Below are 19,387 nucleotides of genomic sequence, written 5' to 3'. Positions count from 1 at the left end.
CTTTAAACGCTCTCTCAAAACTCAAAACGCTCTCTCCAACAAGCATATGCTCTACCTTAGGCTACTTCCCCTTTGTCCTTAGATCAAGTTTCACTCCTACTAGATATCCTAAAACACACTGCCTCTAGGTATGAATATTGTATACTACCCCACCTCTTGTTTACCCCCATTCCTTTAGATTGTAAGCTCACAAGGGCAGGGCTCTCTCCCCCTTTTGTGTCTTGGAATTCATTATACATTTTATTCATCACGTTACTTTTATCACTGTCATTATCAATTCTGTATTTTGTATTTTGTCACCAGTAATGCATTTTGTATATTGGTTTACACCATTGTCTGTATTATTATGTACCCCATGTTTGTTTCTTACATTGTACAGCACCACGGAATATGTTGGCGCTTTATAAATCAATAATAATATCAAGGTGGACATTAATGGTCCAATTTTAGCAAACGATTGACCTTTTACTGTAATAACTACAATTGGATTAGAGATTGTTGATGGAGCCAATCAACAACAAATGATTGATTGATGATCGTTTGTTGAAGTTGCACTATTAATGGGCACTGGGAGTGTAACAATAGCCTCTACGACCCCCACCGTCGAGGGGGGCCCAGGGACTAAGGGGGCTCTCTCCTACACTACATGCAGGATGGCAGTATGGTGGGGGGGTGAATTTCAGTGGGGTGGCCCAACACACAATGTAGTTATTCCCCTGATGGTCACTTTAATGGGGAGATGCACCAAACGTACAGACAAAACAGCACTGCACAGCAAAGGCACAGGGGCACCAGCAATCACTCTGCAGATACTCTGTGCCTAATCAGCCAAGGCACAGGGGCACCAGCAATCACTCTGCAGATACTCTGTACCTAATCAGCCAAGGCACAGGGGCACCAGCAATCACTCTGCAGATACTCTGTACCTAATCAGCCAAGGCACAGGGGCACCAGCAATCACTCTGCAGATACTCTGTGCCTAATCAGCCAAGGCACAGGGGCACCAGCAATCACTCTGCAGATACTCTGTACCTAATCAACCAAGGCACAGGGGCACCAGCAATCACTCTGCAGATACTCTGTACCTAATCAGCCAAGGCACAGGGGCACCAGCAATCACTCTGCAAATACTCTGTATCTAATCAGCCAAGGCACAGGGGCACCAGCAATCACTCTGTAGATACTCTGTGCCTAATCAGCCAAGGCACAGGGGCTCCAGCAATCACTCTGCAGATACTCTGTACCTAATCAACCAAGGCACAGGGGCACCAGCAATCACTCTTCAGATACTCTGTACCTAATCAGCCAAGGCACAGGGGCACCAGCAATCACTCTGCAGATACTCTGTGCCTAATCAGCCAAGGCACAGGGGCACCAGCAATCACTCTGCAGATACTCTGTACCTAATCAACCAAGGCACAGGGGCACCAGCAATCACTCTGCAGATACTCTGTACCTAATTAGCCAAGGCACAGGGGCACCAGCAATCACTCTGCAGATACTCTGTGGCTAATCAGCCGAGGCACAGGGGCACCAGCAATCACTCTGCAAATACTCCGTACCTAATCAGCCAAGGCGCAGGGGCACCAGCAATCACTCTGCGGATACTCTGTGCCTAATCAGCCAAGGCACAGGGGCACCAGCAATCACTCTGCAGATACTCTGTGCCTAATCAGCCAAGGCGCAGGGGCACCAGCAATCACTCTGCAGATACTCTGTGCCTAATCAGCCAAGGCACAAGGGCACCAGCAATCTCTCTGCAGATACTCTGTACCTAATTAGCCAAGGCACAGGGGCACCAGCAATCACTCTGCAGATACTCTGTACCTAATTAGCCAAGGCACAGGGGCACCAGCAATCACTTTGCAGGTACTCTGTGCCTAATCAGCCAAGGCACAGGGGCACCAGCAATCACTCTGCAGATACTCTGTACCTAATTAGCCAAGGCACAGGGGCACCAGCAATCACTTTGCAGGTACTCTGTGCCTAATCAGCCAAGGCACAGGGGCACCAGCAATCACTCTGCAAATACTCTGTACCTAATCAGCCAGGGGCACAGGGGCACCAGCAATCACTCTGCAGATACTCTGTACCTAATCAGCCAAGGCACAGGGACACCAGCAATCACTCTGCAGATACTCTGTGCCTAATCAGCCAAGGCACAGGGCCACCAGCAATCACTCTGCAAATACTCTGTGCCTAATCAGCCAAGGCACAGGGGCACCAGCAATCACTCTGCAGATACTCTGTGCCTAATCCATACACACTCTCAGAGGAGGCAAACAGCAAATATGAAGGTGCACTGCTCATAGCCCCCTACACTATTCCGGTAAAACTAATTTCCATACAGCTAATCTAAAGGCACTACCACTGGGGGGAGGGGGTGAAATCTCTCTGCCAGTGTTACAGGTTTAATTTGATGTGTTTTTACAAGAATCACAATGTCCCTTTTACCATATTTCCTCCCTCATCTCAGCAGATCACAGTGTTTTCATTCATCACTAAGTAGCAGACTTCACAGCTTTTTTATTAACATTGTTTTTCACACAGCGCAACGAGTGTGAGGTGTGCACAGCAGCTATGTGAGAGCGGTGCCAACTGCTTGTTAGCAGAAAGGAACGATGCTTCACAGGTTAAAATAAACATAGCAAATGCAAGATATCAAGCTTGTATATAAGAAGGGTCATGTGCTTGTTGTTATTGTTGACAAGGATTTATCCCTAGATAGAGCTGTATTCCGTGTAATACTGTAGCTACTCTGTTGTTGGGCAGACACAGCCAGAATTTTTACTTCCAAACAGTGTAAGCTTGGTTACTGGTTATTCTTCTCTGTGGTTAGTTTGGCTTTCCACTACTGAACATAAAAACCCCCAAATATTTAAATAGCTACAAAAAAACAAAAACAAAATCCAGCAAAGTTGCTGTTATCCGGAACTCAGGCAAGTCTCAACTAACCGGCATTCCTGATGGATAACCAGGACTTTTTTTGGGGGGGGGAAAGGGGGGTTTGGGTGGGTTTGGAGGCATTAAAATACTTACCGAGCCTCCAGCGACGTGTCCCTGCAGCTCCTACTGGCTTTCAGGCGTCCGTGCACAGAAGCCACGTATCACCTGACCCGGGTGCACAGAGGACACTGGAAAGCTACTAGGAGCCCGCAAGGAGCTGCAGGGAGGAGACGTCGCTGGAGGCTCTGTGAGTATTTGGGGGGGAGGGGGGGTTGTGCTTTTTTTTGCCCAGTGCCCAAGCCAATGCATTTGGCATTAGGCGACCCCCGCTGGTGTTAGATACCTGGGACTCTGCTGTATAATGTAATGTATGCTTCACCTTTGCTGTAAACAGGCGCGTTTTGTGGTCATGCACTTTATGCAGTGCGTCATGATGCCGCATGCCGTTATAACGCACCAGTGTGTTGCGGCAAGCCATTATGCCGCACTGTAATGCACCAATGTGAACATAGCCTTATGGTATTTCCACTGAAAATGGTCGGCAATCACTGGAGTAGATCAACCCTATTAGTGGAGTGGTCCTGCTTTGCCCTTAAAATGACATTGACTGATCAGGGGGAGTACTGTACTTTTATTAGGGGTTATAGGCCTTTAACCCCAAATCTTTTTTTTCCAAATAAAATGTATTGAATAATTTTCAAAAAAATGTTAGCATTCACAAATATTTCCAAATACCATGCTAGATGTCATCTAAATACTCCATAAAGCTGTTGTTAGTTAAAGGGATACTGTAGGGGGGTCGGGGGAAAATGAACTGAACTTACCCAGGGCTTCTAATGGTCCCCCGCAGACATCCTGTGCCCGCGCAGCCACTCACCGATGCTCTGGCCCCGCCTCAGGTTCACTTCTGGAATTTCTGACTTTAAAGTCTGAAAACCACTGCGCCTGCGTTTCCGTGTCCTCGATCCCGCTGATGTCATCAAGAGCGCACAGCGCAGGCCCAGTATGGTCTGTGTCTGCGCAGTACACTCCTGGTGACATCAGCGGGAGCGAGGACACGGCAACGCAGGCGCAGTGGTTTTCTGACTTTAAAGTCAGAAATTCCAGAAGTGAACTGGAGGCGGGGCCGGAGCATCGGTGACTGGCTGCATGGACACAGGATGTCTGCGGGGGACCATTAGAAGCCCCGGGTAAGTTCAGCTCATTTTCCCCCGACCCCCCCTACAGTATCCCTTTAACTTGGGTACCGTATTAGAAAAGATTTGGGAGCAACCAGAAAAATCCTGACACTTCCCTCCTTACCAAAAATGTGAATAATCATCCACCCCCCTTCCCTCTCCCTGTGTAGAACATACCTTCTAGGTTTTATCATTTTAGATAGTTTGAGACGTCCGAACAAGTTAACTCCAACACAATTACAGGTCCCTCTACTATTACCTCAGCTACGCATCAAAAGACAATTGTCTAATATGTCCTGTATCCGCCTTTTTGTGCTCTAGAGCCTAGGTTCTCAACATGCGGTACGCGTACCCCAGGGGGTACTTCTGAGGGTTCCAGGGGGTACTCGGGCTTGATATACTTAACCAAGTATAACAAATTTAGAGATTTAGAAGATTATAATTCTTATTTAAACAACACCAAATTAGTATTTTAGCTAATTAAAAGCAATAATAAATGCTTGCACATTGTTTAGAACCAATTATCATGTACTATGATTAAATATATATTTGTCAAGGGGTACTTGTGATCATGTTTACTATGCTAGGGGGTACTCTATGAGTACAGGGTTTTAAAAGGGGTACACACTTATAAAATGTTGAGAAACACTGGTCTAGAGCACCCAGGCTGCCTCCCACAATTTTGCTTAAGATCCAGCACGCTAAATCTTTAAAGGTACTCATTAACTGTGCAATTTTAGTGAACGTTCATCCTTCCAATCCGATAATTACTATCGGAAGGAATCATTGGGAATGAAATTCATTGGGCACATAAATGGAATAAAATATATAACCTCTCCTCATTTCAAGTAGGTCCGCAAAATTAATCAATGAAACCATTGATAAAGTGATGGTTTGATATTGATTATGCCAGTCAACCTCAAACTACCCAATCTGATCAATTGGAGAGTCACACGTTTGCTAAAATTGTATTGTTATTAGGCACCTTAAACGGTAGCATTGGCCGAGCAAACCACAAAAAGTCTGGCACAGCTGTAGTGTATATTTACAGCAGTTTTAAAATAATTTCCCTTTAAATGTTTTCAGGATGTCCAGCAAACATTAACCCTTTCTGGCGTCATGCGATTGGAGACTACAGTAATTGGTCCCCAATCAGTCTCTGATGCAGCCCAAGAGATAGATGCTGACACAAGGGTGTGCAGCCACCCAGAACGGGGTCAGTAAATTAACATTCTTGGTGCATGGGCAGTGCACTGCAAGAACATTCATTTACTGCTCCGGAGCAGGGTGGGTTTAGGTAGAAAACATTTGTCCACAGAGGCAATGTAAAGTTACATGGAACATGACATGAGATGACAACACAACGGAAAATATTCCATTCCCTGGCTGCAATTATAATCTTTTGTCTTCGGCAGAGCCTAGTCAAACACCTGCAACAAGCATGCTGCCTGTGGAGTAAAAACACCTGATATATATATACCTGTTCTGGGTCAATGACAGCCAGACAGGAGACATTTTTTTAAAGAAAGTCAGATGTGACACTTTCCCTATTTTTCTAACATCAGGTTACCTTTAAAAGGTATACAAAATAAGAACTTCTATTTCAACCAAGAATTAGTCACACACACACACAAAAAAAAAGGTTTTGGCTGTGCATTCACTGCCACCTTGTGGACAAAGAGAGAATTTGACAATGTAGGATAACGCTAAAAAAATAATTCCATTCTAACTGATAAAAAACAATCCATGTAGCTCTTGACGTGGGATTTTTTAAATGTTTTGTCTTAACCTCTTGAGGACCACTGGGGGGTAGTGACCAGGACATTTTTAGAGAAATTGGCCACTGCAGCTTTAAAGAGACACTGAAGCGGAAAAAAAATGATGATATTATGATTTGTATGTATAGTACAGCTAAGAAAAAAAACATTAAGATCAGATACATCAGTCTAATTGTTTCCAGTACAGGAAGAGTTGTGAAACTCCAGTTGTTATCTCTATGCAAAAAAGCTATTAAGCTCTCCGACTAACTTAGTCGTGGAGAGGGCTGTTATCTGACTTATTATCTCAACTGTAATTGAACTGTTTACTTTTCCTCTGCTAGAGGAGAGTTCATTACTTCACAGACTGCTCTGAAAGACTCATTTTGAATGCTGAGTGTTGTGTAATCTGCACATATTATAGAGTGATGCAATGTTAGAAAAAACACTATATATCTGAAAATAAAAATATGAGAATATTTTCTTTGCTGCTAATCTTCTAGTAATTATTCATAGTACACAGCCAATTCATTATATCATATGTTTTTTTTCGCTTCAGTGTCTCTTTAAGGCCAAGCTGCAGGGCCACACGACACAGCACAGTAGTAATTACCCACCCCCTTTTCTCCCCGCAAACAGAGCTCTCTGTTGGTGGGGTCTGATCACCCCCCAGATGTTTGTTTGTTTGTTTGTGTATTTTTGTTTATTTATGTTTATTTTTTATTAAAAAATGTGTTTTTTTTAAATATTTGTTATACTCCCCCTTCCCTCCCTCCCCCCGCCAGCTAATCCCCATGATCAGCTGTCATAGGCTTCAGCCTATGACAGTCGATCACCCCTGTGCCTAAGGAGGGGACAGCCGTGTCACATGGCTGTCCCCAGTATAGTGCTGCTGTAGATCGCATCGCTGTACCAGTAATTAGACAGCGCTTATCAAAAAAAGGGTGCCGCCTATTATAAAAGCTGCAACTTGTGACAAAGAAGGGAACTTGGGCGCATGGTGGTGCCCACAATGGAGCACCTATGGGGGGATTTATCTTCTTTGGCGCAAATTGCGACTTTTATATTGGGAGAAATTAGTGACAGTAGGGTTAGGTTAGGAGTAGTAAAATATCGATAAAGATTAACAATATTTTACTATTGGAATTCAGTAGTAGAATATTACTAATATTCTAGCGGCAATCTCTCCCTATTTTCCAGGCGCCTTATTTACATGTATGCGAAGAGGTGAGTTCCTGGAGTATTTACCCATCTGTATGTACTGTATGTTATGCAAAACACTAAAGAGTACAGGTCACAGGCATGAAAAATATTACTATCCGAGTGTCCAGGACATTTAAAGGGAACCTAAACTGAGGAGGATATGGATTTTTCCTTTTAAAATACTACCAGTTCCCTGACTCTCCTGCTGATCCAGTGTCTCTAATGCTTTCAGCCACAGCCCCTCAACATGCATACAGATCAGATGCTCTGACTGAAGTCAGACTGGATTAGCTGCATGCTTGTTTCAGGTGTGGAATTCAGCCACGACTACAGCCAAAGAGCTCAGCAGGGCTGCCAGGCAACTGGTATTGTTTAAAAGGAAACACCCATATCCCTCTCAGTTAAGGTTCCCTTTAAGACATGCACAGTAGGTTTCAAACTGAAATAGAAAGACATTTTTAAAGGACAACTGTAGTGAGAGGTATATGGAGGCAGTCATATTTATTTCCTTTTAAGCAGTGCCAGTTGCCTGGCAGCCATGCTGGTGTATTTGGCTCTAGTAGTGTTTGAATCAGACCAGAAACAAGCATGCAGCTAATCTTGTCAGATCTGACAATACTGTCAGACACACCAGATCTGCTGCATGCTTGTTCAGCGTCTATGGCTAAAAGTATTAGAGACAGACGATCAGGAGGGCTGTCAGGAAACTGGTATTGCTTAAAAGGAAACAAATATGGCAACTTCCATATACCTCTCACTACAGTTGTTCTTTAACCAGTTCACCCCAAGGGTTTTTACCCTAACGGACCAGAGCAATTTTCACCAGTGCTCCTCCCTTTTATTCGCCAATAACTTTATTACTACTTATCACAACAAAATTATCTATACCTTGTTTTTTCGCCACAAATTATGCTTTTTGTAGGTAGTACATTTTGCTAAGAATTTTTTTATTCTAAATGCATTTTAATGGGAAAAATAAGAAAATAATGGGGAAAAAATCATTATTTCTCAGTTTTTGGCTATTATAGTTTTAAAATTAAACGTTCTCCTGTGGATAAAACTGACACATTTTGTTTGCCCAGTTGTCTTGGGGGGGCTTTGGAAGTGTAAATTATTCATTTTATTGATATTTTAATAAGTGTTTGTGTATGTATTTGCCTGTATGTGTAATTTAACTTTTTGGCCACTAGATGGCGCTAATGAACACTCTCCCTTTTTACAGGAAGTGTACACTTTTTTTTACATTTTCCATTTTACTACTGTGGCTGTTTTCAGTTTTATGAATGGACGTGGCCGCTGTACGCGGTCACGTCCATTCATTCCAGGCATTGTGATTGGGTAGAGGACATCGGTCCTCTTCCTCAATCACAGAACATGGAGTCCTGACGGTAACCGGCGGTGGAGGGGGGGTGTACGCACACGTGCGGAACGGTGGCGGGAGCGAGCGACTTATTAAAACATCCTGTTGCCGTTAACAGGCTCAAACAGGGCGTTTTAATAAGTTACATTGTCATTAAATGGTTAACCAACATTAAATTCTGAAACGTGTTCTGCTTATACTTTTTTTTTTTTACAAAGGTGGTATATAACTTTTTAGCTTGTGTCGAATGTTTACATATTTCAAAGAGTTACAGCAGTTTTAGGGTGAAATGCAGCTTTTGTTTAATGTCAAATACAGACAGAAGACGTACTTTATATACAAGAAAAGCAAACAGGTTAAGATCACAACAAATGTCAACTATATTAAAGCATAAATAATGATTACAGGTAAACTCGAAAAATGCAATATTGTGCTAAAGTCAATTTTTTTCTGTAATTCAACTTAAAAGGTAAAACTAATACATGAAATAGACTACTTACATGCAAAGCAAGATATTTCAAGCCTGTATTTGTTATAGGTTTGATGATTATGGCTTTACAGCTTATGAAAAACCTCAAAATCAAAATCTCAGACCATTAGAATATTGTGAAAATGTTCAATATTCTAAGCTCAAAGCGTCAGACTAATTAAAGGACACCCAAAGCGAAAATAAACTAATCAAATAAATGATTGTACCTATCTTCCTTCTCCTAAAAATGACTTTTTAAGATATCCCACAGTTTTATTTTATGTTTAAATCTACTTTATAAGTTTTAACTGTTTTATTGTTTTTGCGCAATGACAGATTAATTGAAGTATGCCAGAGCTAAAATCTATGAACTATTTTTTATCTCTTTCCTGCTCTCAGAAGCCATTTTCTGCTTGGAAAGTGTTTTATAGTTGGAACTTCTTATCAGTGAGTGTCACACTGTAGTCACTTCCTGTCTGAGTCAGGACTGAGTCAGCCACTTACATACCTGATATTTAACTCTTTCAGGCAGAGAAAGAAAAAAAGGAACACAGCATAGTTATTAGTGTGCTAGGCACTGTACATCCCCCTGTCTATCTCATCATGTCACACGTCACTTTAAGAATCCTTTAACCTCCCTGGCGTTCTGGACGAGCTAGGCTCGTCCAGAGACGCCGAAGGTCGCCGCTCAGGCCCTGCTGGGCCGATTTGAATATTTTTTTTTTAAAACACGCAGCAAGCACTTTGCTTGCTGCGTGTTGCGCCTGATCGCCGCCGCCCGCCGCGATGCAGCCTCCCCTCCCCAGACCCCGTGCGCTGACTGGCCAATCAGTGCCAGGCAGCGCTGAGGGGTGGATCGGGACTCCCTGTGACGTCATGACGTCCATGACGTCACGACGGTCGTCACCATGGCGACGGGGGAAGCCCTCCTGGAAATCCCGTTCAGAACGGGATATCCGGACGGGTAATTGCGCCGGCGGCGATCGGAGGGGTGGGAGGGATGCCGCAGGGAGGGGGGAATCATGTAGCTAGCGCTAGGCTAGCTACATGATAAATGTAAAAAAAAATTTTCAAAAAACGTTCCTGCGGCCGCATGGCCGCGGGAATCAGAACGCCAGGCAGGTTAACACGTGCAAAGGGTTCCTATTTCATATGTTAGTTTCACCTTGAATTACTGAAATAAATGGACTTTTGCATGATATTAAACATTTTTGAGTTTCACCTGTATATTGCAATGCCAATAAACATATAAGTATAGACATGTTCTAAAGCTTCTATTCCTCAAGAGAATGGAAATACTATTTTATTAGCCATATGATACTAATGATCTCTCCCTTGTCTTACAGATAACATGCATCATAACTTTATCCTCACTGTTAACAGCCCAAAGCATTCAGCAACATTAGGTAAGTCCTACCGCAGTCATTAAAAGACCAACTTCCATGTATCAGCTGCAATGTATGTTCTCCAGATATCTTGAGGGCTCATTCACTAGAAGCTGATCTGTGCATTGTGACGGATCGCTCCCAGGATGCGTTTAGAAAGGTAACATGAAAGTCTATTTGACTTTCATTTTAACTTTCACATCAGACAAAAAGCGTTCCAGAGAGTTATGTGAGAAGCAGTAAAGTGTTGTACTGTGTTAGCCATGAGTAAAAGCAAGAAGTTTTGAATCAGGATGATACCATTTATTGGCTAACTTAGAAATGGATAAACAGTGAGTTTTGGACTTGTAAAAAGTAGGGATGGGACGACGAATCCGGCGAATCCACGAATCCCTCGAATATTGGGAAATATTCGAGATTCGTGGATTCGAATCCCGACGCCATTTTCCACTTTGCGAATCCGCCGAATCCCGACGCTGCATCGCCGCGCATCCGCCGCTCGCACTCGTCCTCCTCCAAGCCCCCCCCGCGTCTCCTCCGCCCGCCCCGCGCCTCCTCCGCCCGCCCGCATACATTGTATCAACTCACCTGTCCAGTGGAGCGCAGAGCGGCAGACCTCTCGCTCACTTCCTGGTTCCCTCTAGTGACGGCTTTTACAATGACGTCATCAGTAAAAGCCGGTCCGGCCACTAGAGGGAACCGAGAAGTAACGACGAGGTCTGCCGCTCTGCGCTCCACTAGACAGGTGAGTTGATACTTATGCAGGCACGGGGGACGGAGGAGGCCGTGGGGGTGAGCGGAGGAGGCACGGGGGGGAGGGGGAGCGACACCTACCTACCTCTATACCTACCTAAAGGCCCCCTATACGTACCTACCTACCTACCCGCCACTATACCTACCTACAGGCCCCTATACCTACCTAAAGGATACGTACCTACCTACCTACCTACCACTATCCCTACCTACCTACAGGCCCCTATACCTACCTAAAGGCCCCCTATATGTACCTACCTACCTACCTAAAGGCCCCTATACCTACCTACCTAAAGGCCCCTATACCTACCTACCTAAAGGCCCCTATACCTACCTACCTACATATCTACCTATACTTAAGGCCCTATACCCTGCTACCTATACTGAAGGTCCCTTTAACTACCTACCTACCTACCTACAGGACACTATACCTACCTACCGGCCACTATACCTACCTACCTACAGGCCACTATACCTACCTAAAGGCCCCCTATACGTACCTACCTACCTAAAGGCCCCCTATACGTACCTCCCTACCTAAAGGCCCCTATACCTACCTACCTACCTAAAGGCCCCTATACGTACCTACCTACCTACCTACCTAAAGGCCCCTATACCTACCTACAGGCCTCTATACCTACCTACCTACCTACCTACCTAAAGGCCCCTATACCTACCTAAAGGCCCCCTATACGTGCCTACCTACCTAAAGGCCCCTATACCTACCTACCTAAAGGCCCCTATACCTACCTACCTACATACCTACCTATACTTAAGGCCCTATACCCTGCTACCTATACTGAAGGTCCCTTTAACTACTTACCTACCTACAGGACACTATACCTACCTACCTACTGGCCACTATACCTACCTACCTACAGGCCACTATACCTACCTAAAGGCCCCCTATACGTACCTACCTACCTACCTAAAGGCCCCTATACCTACCTACCTAAAGGCCCCTATACCTACCTACATACCTACCTATACTTAAGGCCCTATACCCTGCTACCTATACTGAAGGTTCCTTTACCTACCTAAAGGCCCCTATACCTACCTACATACCTACCTATAATTAAGGCCTCTATATACCCTGTTACCTATACTGAAGGCCCATATACCCTGCTACCTATACTGAAGGCCCATATACCCTGCTACCTATACTGAAGGCCCATATACCCTGCTACCTATACTGAAGGCCCATATACCCTGCTACCTATACTGAAGGCCCATATACCCTGCTACCTATACTGAAGGCCCATATATCCTGCTACCTATACTGAAGGCCCATATACCCTGCTACCTATACTGAAGGCCCATATACCCTGCTACCTATACTGAAGGCCCATATACCCTGCTACCTATACTGAAGGCCCATATACCCTGCTACCTATACTGAAGGCCCATATACCCTGCTACCTATACTGAAGGCCCATATACCCTGCTACCTATACTGAAGGCCCATATACCCTGCTACCTATACTGAAGGCCTATATACCCTGCTACCTATACTGAAGGCCTATATACCCTGCTACCTATACTGAAGGCCCATATACCCTGCTACCTATACTGAAGGCCCATATACCCTGCTACCTATACTGAAGGCCCAGATACCCTGCTACCTATACTGAAGGCCCAGATACCCTGCTACCTATACTGAAGGCCCATATACCCTGCTACCTATACTGAAGGCCCATATACCCTGCTACCTATACTGAAGGCCTATATACCCTGCTACCTATACTGAAGGCCTATATACCCTGCTACCTATACTGAAGGCCCATATACCTTGCTACCTATACTGCAGGCCCCTATACCTTGCTACCTATACTGAAAGCTACCAATATTGAAGGCACCCATACCTAGCTAGCTATACTGAAGGCACCTTTACCTCGCTACCTATACTGCGGGCAACTATACCACGGATCGCACAATTCTTATGTGCAGGATTCGTTAGATTCGGGATTCGAAAGGTTCGAGATATTCGAGAACCTTTCCAGATTCGGATTCGGATTCGAAAAAATTGTGGATTCGTCCCATCCCTAGTAAAAAGCCTTCGTCGGACTGGTTCCTGATCAAAACTGAAAAACACAGCTGATATACACTGACATACAGAGGAGAAACATTCTTTAGCAAACATAAATGTAATTAGATGCCTTAACTGTTACTGAGGAGGTTTTCCTTAAATTGATAAGATCAATAGGATCCTCAACATGACATAAAGCAGACTCTGGTGATGGGGAGACATCGTAAATTCCGAATTCAAATGGTAACTGGCCTGTTTACATGCACCATTAATTCTAAGCTTAAGAGAATTTTGGCATTTAAAGCCAGCACCTGAAAGCAAATAAAATGAATAGTGACAGTGAATTCCATCTTACACAGCATATGGCACAAACATGAATGAAAAGATAGAAAAATTAAAATTAAAAGAATTGTGGCATTTAAAACCCATCGTACCAGCACAAGAAGTTAGAGTCCTTGTTTAAACCATCTTCTACAGTCTTGAACCAATGTATAAACTTAGTTTCTTGTGTTAGTCTCATGTTTCCCGATTTGAAGCCACCCATTAATACAGTGACGCAAAAATCGCTTAAACTGTGTCCAGGTAAACAAAAGTGTGTTGGTATTGAGAGATCAGTATATTTTGTAATATCCTTTTTCCTGCTGTTAATAGTGGATCTGTGGTGTGTCATGCGATCACGCAGTGGTTGACTTGTTTCTCCCACATAAATTCCTTTGGGGCATTTTGCACACATGATCACGTATACCACATTAGATGAGTCGCAGGAAAAGGTGCCTTGTACTTTGTATTCCTGTTGTGTACCTGGTATTAGTATCCTGTCAGTGGAATTATTATTATTATTATTATTTAGTATTTATATAGCGCCGACATATTACGCAGCGCTGTACAGTGTATATATATATATATCTTGTCACTAACTGTCCCTCAAAGGAGCTCACAATCTGATCCCTACCATTGCCATATGTCTATATTATGTAGTGTAAGTACTGTGTTTACAGGTCCCACACTTTTTTCCTCGGCAGGGGAATGTTCCATTCTGTTCTTGCCTATTTAAGGCACTCCTCACTATCATCTGCTTAAAGGGAACCTGTACTGAGTAAAATTATTTAAAATAAACACATGAGGTAACTTCAAATGAACATTACATAGTTACCTTGCAATCAGTTCCTCTTAGAAGCTCACCATTTTCTTCTGACAATGATCCCTTCCAGTTCTGACAACATTTTGTCAGAACTGAAATATATCAGTTGCTGTCAGTTATATATCAGTTGCTGTCAGTTATAGCTGAGAGGAGAACTGATGTGTCCATGTTTCCCTATGGCTCAAGTGGGCAAAGTTACAGTTTAACTGTGTGCTGACCAGAAAGCTGTTATGGATTAATGGCCAACGGCAATTTTCAAAATGGAGGACAGAGAATTTCATTGATCACAGTGGACGAACAGGACGCAGGAGAGGAGAAAGAGATTGAGGAGTGGACTACACGGGAGGCAAGTATGACTTGTGCATGTTTATTTTGACTTTTAATTTTCAGTTCAGGTTTTCTTTAAGATTGGGTGGCTGTCGGAACACTAGGAGGGGAGGTTCAGGGAATATCTTTTTCAGTCTCTGATCCTTGTGTAGAACAGGATGAAGTTCTTTTGCAATCTTTCTTAAGATTTCCAGGCGTGGGTTGTAGGTGACTACCAGTGGGACACGGCTCTCTTCCTGGCTCTGCTTGTACTCTAGGCGCTGAGTCCTAGGGATGTTGTTAGCTTTCTTGATTTGGGTCTCAGCCATTAGAGGGTTGTATCCCTGTTTTATGAAATTCTTCTTCAGGTAATCCAGGTGTTTGTCTTTGTCATCCTTGTCAGAACAGATCCGATTGCATCTTATTGCCTGGCTGTAAATTATGGAATTCTTTATATGTTTGGGGTGGAACTGTCATACCTGAGGTATTTGGGACGATCCATCGGTTTGCGGTACATGGACGTTTGTAAGCTGTTCTCTCTGATGTATATGGTGGTGTCAAGAAAGTTAATCTCCCTGTGAGAGTAGCTCAATTTCAGTTTGATTGTGGGATGGAAGGCATTGAAGTTCCTGTGAAATTGGATAAGATCCTCCTCACTTGCAGACCAAATGATCAAGATGTCGTCGATAAAACGGAAGTAGGCCATGGGTTTTATATGACAAGTATTCAGGTATTCTTCTTCAATCTTTGCCATGAAGAGATTTGCGTACTGCGGTGCAAACCGTGAGCCCATTGCCACTCCCATTTGCTGTAAATAGAGGTCCTCCCCAAAAGTGAAATAATTGTGGGTGAGAACGAATCTCATCAGTCCAGCAATTGAGTGTATAGGTGTGCCCAAACCTTGAAGATATTTGCGACAGGCCGCAATACCATCATTGTGGGGAATGTTGGTGTACAGAGACTCTACATCCATAGTGGCAAGAATGGTGCCTCCAGGCACTGGGCCAATGGCTGCCAGTTGGTTCAGGAGGTGTGTAGTATCCTTTATGTAGCTGGGTCTTTTACAGACTAGAGGCTTCAAAATGTTTTCCAACCATCCTGAGATATTCTCTGTGAGAGTTCCATTCCCTGAGATTATGGGCCTGCCTGGGTTCCCCTCTTTGTGGACTTTGGGAAGCATGTAAAAGCAGGTGGTTCTCAGCTTTTCCAGGATAAGAGTCTGTACATGAAGCCTGGTGTTTACGGGCAATTTCTTTACCATCCTATTGAGTGCCATCCTGTACCTTTTTGTTGGGTCCTCCTGTAATTTGGCATAGTGCATGATGTTAGACAACTGTCTTTGTGCCTCCTGGATATAGTCACTGGTGTTCATGATGACTATGGCACCCCCTTTATCCACTGGTTTAATAATAATGTCCTTATTCTCCTTAAGGGATGTGATAGCTTGTTGCTCTTGCAATGTTATGTTATGAGCCAGTGTTTTTCTTTTATTCAGAACCCTGTCAGAAATTTGGCGTCTAAATTTGTTGATGTATTTGTCCAGGGTAGGATTTTTTCCAGCTACAGGGGTCCATCCGCGTTTTTTTGTGGATCTGGTGTGTGTTGGCTCATCATCAGTAGTGTTGCAAGATTCCTTGTCATAGTAGTGTTCCTTGAGACGTAGCTTCCTGAAGAATTGTTCCATATCACCACAGAGTGCAATCTTGTCTATGGGCTTTGCAGGGCAAAATGACAGGCCTTTGGACAGTACTGCCGTTTCAGCTTCAGTGGCCTGATAAGAGGAAAGGTTAATGACACCTGTGGGTTGCTCTTTCTCTGCTGCTGCGATATCCAGGTGTCCACTCTTTATTTTGAGTCTCTGAAGTTTTTTCTTCTTGTTTATAATTAAGATCCTCTGCAATTTCCTATAAAAGGTCTGTACACCACCATATACATCAGAGAGAACAGCTTACAAACGTCCATGTACCACAAACCGACTGATCATCCCACATACCTCAGCTCAGGTATGACAGTTTCCACCCCAAACATATAAAGAATTCCATAATTTACAGCCAGGCAATAAGATGCAATCGGATCTGTTCTGACAAGGATGACAAAGACAAACACCTGGATTACCTGAAGAAGAATTTCATAAAACAGGGATACAATCCTCTAATGGCTGAGATCCAAATCAAGAAAGCTAACAACATCCCTAGGACTCAGCTCCTGGAGTACAAGAAGAGCCAGGAAGAGAGCCGTGTCCCACTGGTAGTCACCTACAACCCACGCCTGGAAATCTTAAGAAAGATTGCAAAATAACTTCATCCTGTTCTACACAAGGATCAGAGACTGAAAAAGATATTCCCTGAACCTCCCCTCCTAGCGTTCCGACAGCCACCCAATCTTAAGCAGATGATAGTGAGGAGTGCCTTAAATAGGCAAGAACAGAATGGAACATTCCCCTGCCGAGGGAAAAAGTGTGGGACCTGTAAACACATCCATTCCACTGACAGGATACTAAGACCAGGTACACAACAGGAATACAAAGTACAAGGCACCTTTTCCTGCGACTCATCTAATGTGGTATACGTGATCATGTATGCAAAATGCCCCAAAGGAATTTATGTGGGAGAAACAAGTCAACCACTGCGTGATCGCATGACACACCACAGATCCACTATTAACAGCAGGAAAAAGGATATTACAAAATATACTGATCTCCCAATACCAACACACTTTTGTTTACCTGGACACAGTTTAAGCGATTTTCGCGTCACTGTATTAATGGGTGGCTTCAAATCAGGAAACATGAGACTAACACAAGAAACTAAGTTTATACATTGGTTCAAAACTGTAGAAGATGGTTTAAACAAGGACTCTAACTTCTTGTGCTGGTACGATGGGTTTTAAATGCCACAATTCTTTTAATTTTAATTTTTCTATCTTTTCATTCATGTTTGTGCCATATGCTGTGTAAGATGGAATTCACTGTCACTATTCATTTTATTTGCTTTCAGGTGCTGGCTTTAAATGCCACAATTCTCTTTTGGCCCATACTCACGGGCTACAATTGTCGCCGCAACATGCGGCACGCGCGTATTGCGGCGACAGGTCGCCGGTGTGTATGCGGAGGGACCTGGCGACGAGCGGTCGCCGGCATGTCGCGCACACGCTCCCGTATGCTAGCGACATGCCAAAAAGTTGCCCGTAAGTATGGGCCATTAAGCTTAGAATTAATGGTGCATGTAAACAGGCCACTTACAATTTGTATTCGGAATTTACGATGTCTCCCCATCACCAGAGTCTGCTTTATGTCATGTTGAGGATTCTATTGATCTTATCAATTTAGATAGGATGCCTGGGAAAGCCTCCTCAGTAACAGTTAAGGCATCTAATTACATTTATGTTTGCTAAAGAATGTTTCTCCTCTGTATGTCAGTGTATATCAGCTGTGTTTTTCAGTTTTGGTCAGGAACCAGTCCGACGAAGGCTTTTTACAAGTCGAAAGCTCACTGTTTATCCATCTCTAAGTTAGCCAATAAATGGTATCATCCTGATTCAAAACTTCTTGCAGAGAGTTATGTTGTAATGCATCTGGGAGCTTTTAATCGTCCATCGCCTGCGTTTTCTCATCACGTGAATTACTACCACCACTGATCAGCGGTGCACCCCAACTTCCCGACGTCACGCCTCAGGTCATAACGCGTGCACAAAATCGTGTTCATGCGTGCGTTATCAAATGTTAAAGAGGCCTTACAGAATGTGAACATTACTTTTTTATCTCATTTGGAGAGCATTTGTACTTGCTAAGGAACGAAGGGATTACATGAGGTGAGGAAAAGTTAATTAGATAGGTCATATGAGATGTTTAATGCCGCAAGGCCAACTAGTGATCGGTGATGCCTATTATCATACTAGAAATTAAAGCTGGTCATACAGTCTTTCCAAACTAACCTTATTGTAACCTTACTGTGAGTATTAAATCAAACCTTCCCTACCTTATCATCTAACACGTTGTGTTGTCATGGACATTGAGCAAACCCTGACTACGGCAAAGAGCCAAAACTGGTAGGAACTGGAGAGTGGGCATCTCAAAGTTGACTTATCTACTGTATGTGTTATGAGCACTTTGTGTGCTTAAAGGCATTTTGGTGAATGTTAGGTCCCTGTTGTACAGGACCCAAGATGCGTGTACCGTTATACCTGCTACACCTACTATGTGTTTTTAGATAATTAATACCCTTCGCTTGACTATTTGAGACTAACAGTGCTGTAAATTATCTGAGTTGTAGGACACCATGTTGGCCATTTGAGCACTGGATTTCTGCAGGTGACTAAAGTAGGTGTTACCATCACTTCTGTAAGTGACGGATAATCACTATCCGCGAGCGCTAAGGCTTGCCTTTGGTAGATTTGGCTTTTCTATCTGTGGAATAGAGAACCTTGGCTGTAGCAACACATTCCATGAAAATATTTATTGATTGGTAGCACTTGTACCTAAATATCTACATTTATCAGTTTCTAGGCTAAATTACACTCAGGGCGAGGGTGTAAAAATTGCGTGGAGAGAGGGGGAGGGGCTTAAATGTTGCCATATTTTATATTCAAATTCTAAATTGGTAGCCTAACCCCCAGATTACCAAATCTAAAGGAATATGATTGGCGTTATTATAGTTATTTGTATGTTACCAAAAAAATTATTCATATTTCTTTTTCTTCATTCTCTAGATTACCGAATGAACAATATTCAGCTTCCAACTTCTTCCACAAAATACAACACATTGTCATTCTCCCGCTCTTTCCATAACCTATCTCACCTGCCGCCCTCCTATGAGGCTGCTATTAAGTCCGACATCAGCAGATACTCATCACTTAAGAGGCTGG

The 19,387-nt window shown here is 43.4% G+C and overlaps 1 protein-coding gene across 1 annotated transcript in view; it reads left to right on the top strand.

The window, feature by feature from the left end:
• SHISA7 (shisa family member 7) overlaps window positions 1-19,387 on the top strand; it is a 63,325-nt gene that overhangs the window by 39,633 nt on the left and 4,305 nt on the right. Inside the window, exons 3-4 of the mRNA XM_068241029.1 lie at window positions 10,260-10,319; window positions 19,232-19,387. Of these exons, the coding sequence (XP_068097130.1) occupies window positions 10,260-10,319; window positions 19,232-19,387 (216 nt within the window). The remainder of the gene's footprint in view (window positions 1-10,259; window positions 10,320-19,231) is intronic.

This window comes from Hyperolius riggenbachi, chromosome 6 (assembly GCF_040937935.1).
Source record: "Hyperolius riggenbachi isolate aHypRig1 chromosome 6, aHypRig1.pri, whole genome shotgun sequence".
In the NCBI taxonomy this organism is placed as follows: Eukaryota; Metazoa; Chordata; class Amphibia; order Anura; family Hyperoliidae; genus Hyperolius; species Hyperolius riggenbachi.
This window is presented reverse-complemented; position numbering and strand designations above follow the sequence as displayed.